We start from the raw sequence: 12,981 nt of genomic DNA, 5'->3' as shown, positions 1-12,981 counted from the left end.
AATAGGAGAGTGCACCACAGATTCCCCAGGCACTGCTTCCTCATAGGAAGACGTGTTGGTGGGATTGAGGTCTTCGAAGTATTCCTTCCACCTATCCACAACATCCGCAGTCGAGGTCAGCAGAACACCATCCGCACCATACACGGTGTTGATAGTGCACTGCTTCCCCTTCCTGAGGCGGCGGACGGTTGTCCAGAATTGCTTCGAAGCCGTCCGGAAGTCATTTTCCATGGCTTCCCGGAACTCCTTCCATGTCCGAGTTTTTGCCTCAGCGACCGCTGAAGCTGCACACCGCTTGGCCTGTCTGTACCTGTCCACTGCCTCCGGAGTCCTATGAGCCAAAAGGACCAAATAGGACTCCTTCTTCAGCTTGACGGCATCCCTCACCGCTGGTCTCCACCAACGGGTTTTAGGATTGCCGCCCCGACAAGCACCAACTACCTTGCGGCCACAGCTCCGATCAGCCGCCTCGACAATAGAGGTGCGGAACATGGTTCAATCAATCAATCAATCAATGTTTATTTATATAGCCCCAAATCACAAATGTCTCAAAGGACTGCACAAATCATTACGGTTCACTCGGACTCAATGTCCAGCACCTCCCTCGTGACATGTTCAAAGTTCTTCCGGAGGTGGGAATTGAAACTTTCTCTGACAGGAGACTCTGCCAGACGTTCCCAGCAGACCCTCACAATGCGTTTGGGCCTGCCAGGTCTGTCCGGCATCCTCCCCCACCATCGCAGCCAACTCACCACCAGGTGGTGATCGGTAGAAAGCTCCGCCCCTCTCTTCACCCGAGTGTCCAAAACATAAGGCCGCAAATCCGATGACACAACTACAAAGTCGATCATGGAACTGCGGCCTAGGGTGTCCTGGTGCCAAGTGCACATATGGACACCCTTATGTTTGAACATGGTGTTTGTTATCGACAAACTGTGACGAGCACAAAAGTCCAATAACAAAACACCACTCGGGTTCAGATCCGGGCGGCCATTCTTTCCAATCACGCCTCTCCAGGTTTCACTGTCGTTGCCAACGTGAGCGTTGAAGTCCTCCAGGAGGACAAGGGAATCACCCGGGGGAGCACTTTCCAGTACTCCCTCGAGTGCTCCCAAAAAGGGTGGGTACTCTGAAATGCTGTTTGGTGCATAAGCACAAACAACAGTCAGGACCCGTCCCCCCAACCGAAGGCGGAGGGAGGCTATCCTTTCGTCCACCGGGTTAAACTCCAACGTGCAGGCTTTGAGCCGGGGGGGAAACAAGAATTGCCACCCCAGCCCATCGCCTCTCACTGCCGGCAACGCCAGAGTGGAAGAGGGTCCAATCCCTCTCGAGAGAAGTGGTTCCAGAGCCCTTGCTGTGCGTCGAAGTGAGTCCGACTATATCCAGCCGGAACTTCTCAACTTCGCGCACTAGCTCAGGCTCTTTCCCCCCCATTGAGGTGACATTCCACGTCCCAAGAGCTAGCTTCTGCAGCCGAGGATCGGACCGCCAAGTGCCCTGCCTTCGGCTGCCGCCCAGCTCACAATGCACCCGACCTCTATGGCCCCTGCTATGGGTGGTGAGCCCATTAGAAGGGTGACCCACGTTGCCTCTTCGGGCTGTGCCCGGCCGGGCCCCATGGAAACAGGCCCGGCCACCAGGCGCTCGCCATTTTTATATTTATATTTATATTTACATCTAACACAATTTCCCAACTCATATGGAAACGGGGTTTGTACTTGAGGACACCTCAATACAGCGTGTGTTTCTTCCACTGCAAGTGGAATAAATTCAGAGTAAAAAATAGCTCGACTGTCAGTGTTCAGAGTGGTGTGTTTGATTGTGTACCTGGGAAACAAGAGGGTGGAGCGTGTTCCCAGTGGACTGAGGAGATGAATGGCCAGCTTTCCTCTCTGGTTGTGGAGGAGAGTGAGACGAGCTTGAACGTGCTCCAGAGAGCTGACGTAGTTGGGACGCCCCCAGCAGGCATCAATGCTCTTACTGAACACCAGCTTGTTACCGATATCCCTGCAGATTTAAGGACACAGTTGGATCTCGTGTGTCAGCATAAACCCATTCCACACTTTTAGGGAAGTGGGGCACAGTGACTGATCGGCTCAGTCCTCACCTTGGTTCTGTGAGCATGGTGTGATTACACTGGTGCTGGAGCCCCACTCTGGTCCAGTTCTTTGCTAAAGCCACCATTGCTCCGGCATCCAGGAGACCATAACCGTAGGAGTGACTCACTGTGGGAAGAAAACAATGAGCTGTGTCTTTCTGACGTCCCTTTTGAATTAATCAGTATGGGTCGTTTATTCCGGACCATTGATTTGCTGAGACGAGTGAGAAGAATCGAGTGTTGAAGAATACTGACTGAGCACATAAAACAAACAAAAAACTGCAAGAGGACATCATTTCGGGAAGATACAAGCAACGTTTTCTTTGCATCAGCTAGTTGTGATGTTTGTGCTTCCAATTCTCAATTCAAGCATAAGGAATCATTTGTTTTTATAACGACAAACAAAGATATGTAATAATACAGTGGTTGGTTGAAGGGTCCCAGATTAAATTCTTCTGCCAACTGAGGCGTTGGGGTAAAATAATTCCCTTCATTAGTTTGCTGTCTATTCTGTCTTCAATGATGTGCGCGTGAATGTGTGTGTGCACCACTGAGTTTTATTCAGAGGTCAAAATGTGTGTATGCATATGTAAAGGAATTAATCATAAACCCAGCCTTATCAACTGTGAAGAAATTTCACGAGTACCTTCTCCCATTTCTACTGTTTTTATTTCTACAATGTGCCACGAACCAACAAATAACGAGTCACAAGCTGAAAATGGCCCCTGGGCCCGAAATGTACGTGCCCCTTCTTTTAAAGCTCGTTGTCAGGGTTGAGTGTGTGATGTCAACTGTGTGAGGAACAGCAACTCTCATCGATTATTTAGCTTCCTAGTATAATGGGGGAGAACACTGGTGTTGAAAGAAAAGAGGGGCGTAATTGCAGCTGAAACCAATTGATGCGTTACAACAGTCACTTTTACTGCAAATGTTGCTCCAAAATCTTTGACCAATTCGTATAGACACAGAAAATATTGTACTGTTGCCGACCAATCAAAGGTTTTACCACAGTGCTAAGCCGAGATCGATATTTTAGAGCAGGGGTCGGCAACCTTTACCACCCAAAGAGCCATTTTGACCTGTTTCACAAAATAAAGAAAACAATGGGAGCCACAAAACTGTTATGAAATTTAAAATGAAATAACACTGCATACAGATTTTTTTTGTGCTTTGTGCTATGTATTAACCAGGGGTCTCAGACTCGCGTCCCGCACCTTAATATGAAAAATTAGATGTTAGTGCGGCCCGTGAACCACGTTAACCATGAATTGATTAACGTGGACCCCGACTTAAACAAGTTGAAAAACTTGTTCGGGTGTTACCATTTAGTGGTCAATTGTACGGAATATGTACTGTACTGTGCAATCTACTAATAAAAGTATCAATCAATAAATCAAACCGCGAGTTTTAAATTAATGCCATCTGGCAGCATCACACTTGCCAACCCTCCCGAATTTCAGAGCAACTATTGTGGCAAATGTCTGTTGATCTTCCCCCTTCTACATTAATACTGGCATGCTATGAAGGCGCTGCCTTTACCGCCCTATACAACATGTAAAAATATCTAGTACAGCCCAGCCACGAGTCGTGTGTGGCTTCCACAGACACACTTTGACGACTGCAACACATACTTGTTCAACAGCCATACAGGTTACACTGAGAGTTGTGATGTAAACAACTTTAACACTCTTACTAACATGCGCCACACTGTGAACCCACACCAAACAAGGATGACAAGCACATTTTGGGAGAACATTTGCATTGTAACACAACAAAACAAATACCCCGTATCCCATGCATCCCTAACTCTTCCAGGCTATGCGTCGGTTGAGGTGGGCGGGGTTTGGTGCTAGCGGGGGTGTATAATGTAGCCCGGAAGAGTTAGGGATGCATGGGATTCTGGGTATTTTGTTGTTGTCTTTATGTTGTGTTACAATGCGGATGTTCTCCCGAAATGTGTTTGTCATTCTTGTTTGGTGTGGGTTCACAGTGTGGCGCATATTAGTAAGAGTGTTAAAGTTGTTTATATCACAACTCTCAGTGTAAAATGTATGGCTGTTGACTAAATATGCTTTGCAGTCACTGTCGTGTATCATCTGAGGCTGTATACTACATGCAGCCGGCTGGTACAAAGAGAGCATTGTGTAAAAGCGGGCGCGAAGACAAGTTTTAGAGGACTGTAAAAGCTTTGCTAAAAGGGCACGCCCTATAAATTACCGATTAGGTGAAAATCGGAGAATGTCGGCCATGGAAATCTCTCGGGATTATCGGGGGTCGGAAATTATGCAGCTGAGCCACATTAGAGTGATTAAAGAGCCGCATGCGGCTCTGGTTGCCGACCCCTGTTTTAGAGGTTGATGTCAAGCTACACAGACCCGTAATGGGTGTCCAAAGAGTTAGCCGTGCCCGCCAAAGAAATATTTATTTATCTATTCATTTTTTACATCAGAGCAGGTAAAATTAAGACTACTATTAATCAAAACAAACACACATTGACTTAAGATGATGACACATGTAACTGAAATGTTAGTTAACGTATAACAATCATATCTAATTTTGTCTTGTAGATGGCTGGGACAAGATTGAGATATATTTAATCACAGCTCTCTCCAACAGGTGTTAGTTATGAACGAGAGCCAGTCAGATGCTTTTCCTTGCGAGATGAAGAAGTCACTGCCAAAAACAATATGTGTGGGTTTAACATGTTCCACATGGTAATATGTGTACACCTGGGAAAAAGTGAAAAGGACACATTTCATTTCAAATTTATATCGCAATATATCTCCCAATATATTATATGCTATACAAATGATTGTAAAAAACAACTCTTCTAATTTAGCTGCTGATGTATGCGGTGAAGTTGAATTATTTTGTCAAAACCGGTTACTTTCTGCTGTAACGTTGTTCTATATACACGTCTGTTAAAACGTAATAAGCACTTATTCTTCTGTTGTGTCAATACTTTACATTAGTTTTGTGTGATACTATACATTAGGGCAGGGGTCACCAACGCGGGCACCAGGTAGCCCGTAAGGACCAGATGAGTCGCCCGCTGGCCTGTTCTAAAAATAGCTCAATTACCAGCACTTACCAGTGAGCTGCCTCTATTTTTCAAATTTGTATTATTTACTAGCAAGCTGGTCTCGCTTTGCTCGACATTTATAATTCTAAGAGAGACAAAACTCAAATAGAATTTGAAAATCCAAGAAAATATTTTAAAGACTTAGTCTTCACTTGTTTGAATAAATTCATTTATTTTTTTACTTTGCTTCTTATAACTTTCAGAAAGACAATTTTAGAGAAAAAATACAACCTTAAAAATGATTTTAGGATTTTTAAACACATATACCTTTTTACCTTTTAAATTCCTTCCTCTTCTTTCCTGACAATTTAAATCAATTTTCAAGTATATATATTTTTTATTGTAAAGAATAATAAATACATTTTAATTTAATTCTTAATTTTAGCTTCTGTTTTTTTGACGAAGAACATTTGTGAAATATTCCTTCAAACTTATTATGATTAAAATTCAAAAAAATTATTCTGGCAAATCTAGAACATCTGTAGAATCAAATTTAAATCTTATTTCAAAGTCTTTTGAATTTCTTTTAAAATTTCTGTTCTGGAAAATCTAGAAGAAATAAGGATTCGTCTTTGTTAGAAATATAGTTTGGTCCAATTTGTTGTATATTCAAACAAAGTGCAGATTGGATTTTGACCTATTTAAAACATGTCATCAAAATTCTAAAATTAATCTTAATCAGGAAAAATTACTAATGATGTTCCATAAATTCTTTTTTAATTTTTTCAAAAATAATCGAATTAGCTAGTTTCTCTCTTCATTATTTTTGGTTGAATTTTGAATTTTAAAGAGTCGAAATTGAAGATAAACTATGTTTCAAAATTTAATTTTCATTTTTTTTGTGTTTTCTCCCCTTTTAAACTGTTCAATTAAGTGTTTTTTTCATCATTTATTCTCTACAAAAAACCTTCCGTAAAAGGAAAAAAAATGTATGAAGGAATGACGGACAGAAATACCCATTTTTTGTATATATAGATTTATTTATTAAAGGTAAATTGAGCAAATTGGCTATTTCTGGCAATTTATTTAAGTGTGTATCAAACTGGTAGCCCTTTGCATTAATCAGTACCCAAGAAGTAGCTCTTGGTTTCAAAAAGGTTGGTGACCCCTGCATTAGGATATCAACCCAAGACCAAATAGTTAGACTGGTAATATTGGTCACACCAATGCTGATACAGACACTTTAAATTTTCTAGATTATTGAAATAATAAAGTTTTGATTGCAATTACAAACAGACAATAACACAGAACGGCAGGGTAACAATATGAATTGTGGGATCTATATTCTGAGTTTGTAAACAGTAACAAAAACGACACATTATGTTTTGATAGTAAACAATATTGATCTTACCACTATAGTATCGTCCATATATTGATATTATACTTGGTATCGTTACTGTCGTTATTTGTATCGCTCCAACGACATGTTTACATTTAAAAACTCTAGCTTAGTGATTATCATATCCTCATATTGTCACGCCTGTAGATTATGTTTTGGTTTTTGCCATGTTTGGTCATGTTATGTTTAGTTTTTTTGGACATTTGGTTCTGTCTTCGCACTTCCTGGTTTTGTTTGTTTCCATAGTAACCCATTAGTTTCACCTGGTCTCCCAGTCACGTCCCTGTCCCCAGCCTCACACCTGTTTTCACTCATCATTACAGCTGCTATTTAAGTCATTCTTTTTCTGTTTTCGTCCTGGCATCTTCACACCCTACCATGCTCTTCCTACCCTCATGCCCTCGTTCACAGTTCCATGTCGTGTAAGTTTTTGTTTATAGTTCATAGTTAATTGTCTTTTGTCTATGTCCATAGTTAATGCCAGTGGTTCTCAAATGGGGGTACGCGTACCCCTGAGGGTACTTGAAGGTATGCCAAGGGGTACGTAAGATTTTTTTAAAATATTCTAAAAACAGCAACAATTCAAAATTCCTTTGTAAATATATTTATTGAATAATACTTCAACAAAATATGAATGCAAGTTCATAAACTGTGAAAAAAATACAACAATGTAATATCCAGTGTTGACAGCTAGATTTTTTTGTGGACATGTTCCATAAATGTTGATGTTAATGATTTCCTTTTTTGTGAAGAAATGTTTAGAATTAAATTAATGAATCTCTATTACAATCCCCAAAGAGGGCACTTTAAGTTGATGATTACTTCTATGTGTAGAAATCTTTATTTATAATTGAATCACTTGTTTATTTTTCAACAAGTGTTTAGTTATTTTGATATCTTTTTTTCCAAATAGTTCAAGAAAAACCACTGCAAATGAGCAATATTTTGCACTTTTATGCAATTCAATAAATCGGAAACTGAAACTGATGACATAGTGCTGTATTTGACTTCTTTATCTCTTGTTTTCAACCAAAAATGGTTTGCTCTGATTAGGGGGTTCTTGAATTAAAAACACGTTCAAAGGGGGTACATCACTGAAAAAAGATTGAGAACCACTGGTTTATGCCATAGTGCAAGTGTTTGTTTCCATAGCCAAGTTTTGTACCTCCACTGTGAGCGCTTTTTGTTTGTCTTTTGTTAGTTAGTGTTAAAATAAAAAAATGTACTCACATTCATGTCTCGCTCGTGCTAAATTACCTCTGCGTCGAAGAAACAATCCACGTTCAAGTCTCGGCCTGACACGTACGGTGTGTAGTATAGCATGTTTAAATATTTTTAATCCTCCAGTGATAATGTTACATATTAAAAACGGTTAATTTGCCACCATGGAGGTGAGAATTGCTGACTTGAAAGTGGCATTGCACTGTGTATATTACACAAGAATATTACAGTCAGTTAAGGGCGCTTGTCTATGTCAGATCTGTGGGACACAGCTAGATTATCATGATCACAATATAACGATAGTATTAACAGCTCTTTTGTCGGCCAAATTTATATCATTTATATTGTCTATATCCCACAACTCTACTGTCGGATTCACACCTACTGGAGAGGTAATTTACAGTCTTCAATAACATTTGTTTTTGGACTGTAGCAGCACAGAGAGAACCCGGACTACATGCAAACACAAAACTTCAGCTGATATTCCAACAATACTGACCACCCAACCTTTGTACTGTATCGATAACATTGCAAACCATTTAGGTATTTTGTATATTGACATGATCGATTGACAACCAATTGCTCTACCTCTGCGTCCCACACCGTTCGTCCTCCAGTCTCCAGCGCTGAGGTTTTTGGGCCTGGCCGTTCTAACCACCAAGTGCTGCATGTCCCTCCAGGTGAGGTTCATACTGGGGAGAAGGGACAAGAGCAGACTAATCCGTCTTTGTGTCACCTAGCAGTGAAAGGTGTAAACTCAGTCCACATTGCACACATTATGAGAGCTGTCAGATTTCGCTGACCTCTGACTGCACCATAAAAGAAATGTAAGGAGCTGTGGGATATGAAAAAAGGTTAGAAATCTGTGGGCACTATTGAAATACGATCCATTAGGGCAGTACATTTCTAGAATGTTACAGCAAGGTACAGAAGAGGCCCTGAGGACTACGTCAGTTAACCATGACAAAGCTCCAGGTTCACATTACAGTTTTAACACTGGTGTAAAACAGGAGCATTAAAGTTCAGTGACCACAGTAAAATATTTGATACCAAGGAGGAGGAATGTGTCTAGACCTCTTTGTAATGACTGTTGTTACTAAGGTGCTGGGTCGTCATATAAGAACATCTTCCACACTGTTAAAACCCTACTTAATGTTTAAAACACAAAGTCGATTCATTAAAAATGCCTGACAGAGAGGTAATGCTGGTGAACCAGTTAAAGGTCTACTGAAACCCACTACTACCGACCACGCAGTCTGATAGTTTATACATCGATGATGAAATCTTAACATTGCAACACATGCCAATACGGCCTTTTAGTTGACTAACTTGCAATTTTAAGTTCGCGCGAAGTATCCCGTTGAAAACGTCGGTATGATGACGCGTGCGTGTAACGTCTCGGGTTGTAGCGGACATTTTTTTCCAGCCCGATCCAAGCTATAAGTAGTCTGCTTTAATCGCATAATTCCACAGTATTCTGGACATCTGTGTTGCTGAATCTTTTGCAATTTGTTCAATTAATAATGGAAAAGTCAAAGAAGAAAGATGTAGGTAGGAAGCGGTGTATTGCAATTGCCTTTAGCCACACAAATACAGCCAGTGTTTCCTTGTTTACATTCCAAAGGTGAAGCTTTACGATGGAACAGAGCGGTCAAGCGAACATGGTTCCCGATCATATGTCAACCGGCAGGTTCGGTGAGAAATTGTGGTAATAAGTCGGCTCTTACCGTAGACATGAGCGGAGCTTGCGTCCTCCTGCAGCTGCGGACTCTCTCACCTCCTACCCCTGGAGACACTGGCGGTCACCACACCCGTGGCCACACCCCTCCTACTTCCAGGTACCATATAATCTCACTAAAACACTAGTAACACAATAAGCAGATAAGGGATTTCCAGAATGATCCTAGTAAATGTGTCTAATAACATCTGAATCGCTCCCACTGCCCTGTCTTTTTTTTTCTTTTTCTCTTTTTTTTCTAGTCCTTCACTCTCACTATCCTCATCCACAAATCTTTCATCCTCGCTCAAATTAATGGGGAAATGGTCGCTTTCTCGGTCCGATCGCTTTCGCTGCTGGTGCCTATGATTGTAAACAATGTTACGATGTGAGGAGCTTCACAACCCGTGACATCACGCGCACATCGTCTGCGACTTCCGATAAAGGCAAGGCTTTTTTATTAGCGGCCAAAGTTGCAAACTTTATCGTCGATGTTCTCTACTAAATCCTTTCAGCAAAAATATGGCAATATCGCGAAATGATCAAGTATGACACATAGAATGGACCTGCTATCCCCGTTTGAATAAGAAAATCTCATTTCAGTAGGTCTTTAAAGCTGAAATCTGACAAAAATAGAAATGCACTCTGCCATGTCAGCAGTTCACATCTTACACCCTCTCGTGTTTTTAATGGAGACCATTAGCCATTATTTCAATGTCACCACAGTGAGTGGTGAAAGGGGAAATGATATAGTAATGGAACAGCCAAAACACACTTCCCTGTAAACGAAAATCCATCCGTCATGCAGACCAAATTCATAGATGAGATTACCAAGTGATAAACTACTTTCCTGTCACAGATGACAGTGTGTAGTCCTAACCAGGAGATCAGAGTTTGAAAACCCTTTTTCCCTTGAAGCACAGACAAAAGCTTTTCTCACTGGCAGGACGCTCCTCTTTCCTCTCCCTTATCTCTACTGCTCGCCTCTTTGTCTTGTGTAGTCTTAACTTTTTGTTTTGCCTTTTTTGCACTGCTCTCCAAATCTAGACATTGGAAGTATTTGACTGGCCTCAACAAAATTAACAAGATCTTGGGTTTGGGGGAGCGGTTGTTGCTGGACACACGACGGACTCTTGGGAGAAAAAGGAGTGCCGCGTGCCCGGCGAACCTTTTCTGTTGAGGACATGAAGATATGTACTTAATCGGAATTATGACAACAGGACATCTGCTGATTGGAGTAAGTGTTGCTCTGGTTTGTCGACAAATTGGAAGTTGCTGGCAGTCTTCAAAGTACCCCAAAGCTGCCACAAATGATTGGAGGATGCGGGAAGAACTGTGGACAGTCTTGTAATTTTGGATCCCATCGGACTGTCTGCCCCACAGGATTTTGATTAGCAGTCATTGACAATTTAGAGTGAAAAGCAAATTTTATTTTCACTCGCATACAAAACATTCTAACTTGGATTGTTTCTCTGGCTTGGAGACTCTCCTGATGGACAGTGTGGCAAAGACACAACAAACTCCCTTCTTGTCTCTCATGGACACACACCTGTTGTTGACTTTGGACTTATCGGCTGCACGACATCAAGGCCGCGGAGCAGCGACACGCGGCAGGCTTACACACACACATGCATCCGCAAAAATATACGGCACACACGCAAACTCCATCCCCAAATCCAACGCCCTCAGTGCAAATCCCATAGGGGTAATGGAAGGATGGGCAGCGCCTGAGAGCTGCAGCCTTCAACCATGACCCCGCACTCCCTCCCCTCTGTTGCTAGATATCTCGAGATGTACGTAATATAGATATGTGCTTTGCTATGGAGTTTTTCCCACTCCAGACTGAGCCCCCTTAAGAGCCCAGTCTAAATTGTATTTTTTTTACTCATCCTTCCCCAGCGTTGACCTTTTTCCCCATCTTATGGCGACCCATCAGCGTTCCTGTTCTGTAACCCTGTACACTGTTTGTTTGTCTAATCTTTAACGGGTTTGTGCTGAAAAAAAGTTTTCTTGTACTTGTGGCGCAGTGGGAGAGTGGCCGTTTGCAACCCGAGGGTCACTGGTTCAAATCCCACCTGGAACCAACCTCGTCACGTCCGTTGTGTCCTGAGCAAGACACTTCACCCTTGCTCCTGATGGGTGCTGGTTGGCGCCTTGCATGGCAGCTTCCGCCATCAGTGTGTGAATGTGTGTGTGAATGGGTAAATGTGGAAGTAGTGTCAAAGCGCTTTGAGTACCTTGAAGGTAGAAAAGCGCTATACAAGTACAACCCATTTATCATTTATTTATTTGTGCAATGACAATAAAGATCTATCCTAACAAACCACAGACATGACCTTTAAGTGAAGCACCCCCACATAGTCCTTGGAGAGTACTTGGTCCCTGCTTGGACATAAATGAATACATTTGAAAAGGAACACGTGTCTTTCAGTAAGACGTTTGTCGTCACCAATGCAAGCTTTCTTATGTTAGATTTAAGAATTGTATATACTCCACATTTATTTCTCATTGATACCTGATCAATGCCAATTAGTGTACCTGGTAATATCTAATGAAACTGCAGCAGCTCTTCCCTTAAACTTAAAAAAAAATTTTTTTCAACATTTAGTCCCAAAAACTACTCAACTAAAATAACATGTTCTATAAACAAGTAAAACACTGCTTTGTCTTTTGAATACATTCACAAATATGAATTAAAAAAAAAAAAGGATGTGGCTAGATGCACAAGCCCAAATCTGATTTTTACATTTTGAGTCGGTCTTCTTCTTCAATAAAACAGTGGACTAAATTGTTAAGTATTGGGCTAAACAAATTTGTTATATATATATATATATATATATATATATATATATATATATATATATATTAGGGTTGTTCAATACCAATATTTTAGTACCGGTACCAAAATGTATTTTGATACTTTTTGAAATAAATGGGACCACAAAAAAATTGCATTATTTTCTTTGTTTTAAGAAAAAATCTTAGGGTACATTAAACATATGTTTCTCATTGCGATCGAAGAACAATTTTGCCCTTAAACAAAATAGTGAATATACGAGAGAACTTGTCTTTTAGTAGTAAGTAAGCAAACAAAGGCTCCTAATTTGACTGCTGACATATGCAGTAACATATTGTGTCATTTCTCATTCTATTATTTTGTCAAAATTATAAAAGACAAGCTGTAAAAATTGATTATTAATCCACTTGTTCATTTACTGTTAATATCTGGTTATTTTCCGTTTCAACATGATCTATCTGCACTTCTGTTAAAATGTAATAATCATTTATTCTTCTGTCGTTTGGATGTTTTACATTAGTCACGGGAGAACATGCAAACTCCACACAGAAAGATACCGAGCGCAGGATCGAACCCAGAACCTTTGTATTGTGAGGCAGATGAACTAACCTCTCATCCAATGTGCTGATTACAAAGCTTATGTCATACAAAATTTTTACCGGCCCAAATGCAATTATTGGTGTTTACGGCTGTCACTCACCCTGTTTTATCAACATGTTTGCAC

General features: G+C 41.0%; 1 protein-coding gene across 1 annotated transcript in view; it reads right to left on the bottom strand.

The window, feature by feature from the left end:
- Positions 1-12,981, bottom strand: part of LOC133563511 (furin-like) — a 268,307-nt gene that overhangs the window by 26,240 nt on the left and 229,086 nt on the right. The window contains exons 11-13 of the mRNA XM_061917673.1: positions 8,332-8,435; positions 2,111-2,228; positions 1,831-2,010 (exon numbers count right to left, since the gene is read on the bottom strand). Of these exons, the coding sequence (XP_061773657.1) occupies positions 1,831-2,010; positions 2,111-2,228; positions 8,332-8,435 (402 nt within the window). The remainder of the gene's footprint in view (positions 1-1,830; positions 2,011-2,110; positions 2,229-8,331; positions 8,436-12,981) is intronic.

Source organism: Nerophis ophidion, linkage group LG12, assembly GCF_033978795.1.
Source record: "Nerophis ophidion isolate RoL-2023_Sa linkage group LG12, RoL_Noph_v1.0, whole genome shotgun sequence".
Taxonomy (NCBI): Eukaryota; Metazoa; Chordata; class Actinopteri; order Syngnathiformes; family Syngnathidae; genus Nerophis; species Nerophis ophidion.
Note: the sequence above shows the minus strand (reverse complement) of the source record. Positions and strands in the feature narration are given on the sequence as shown.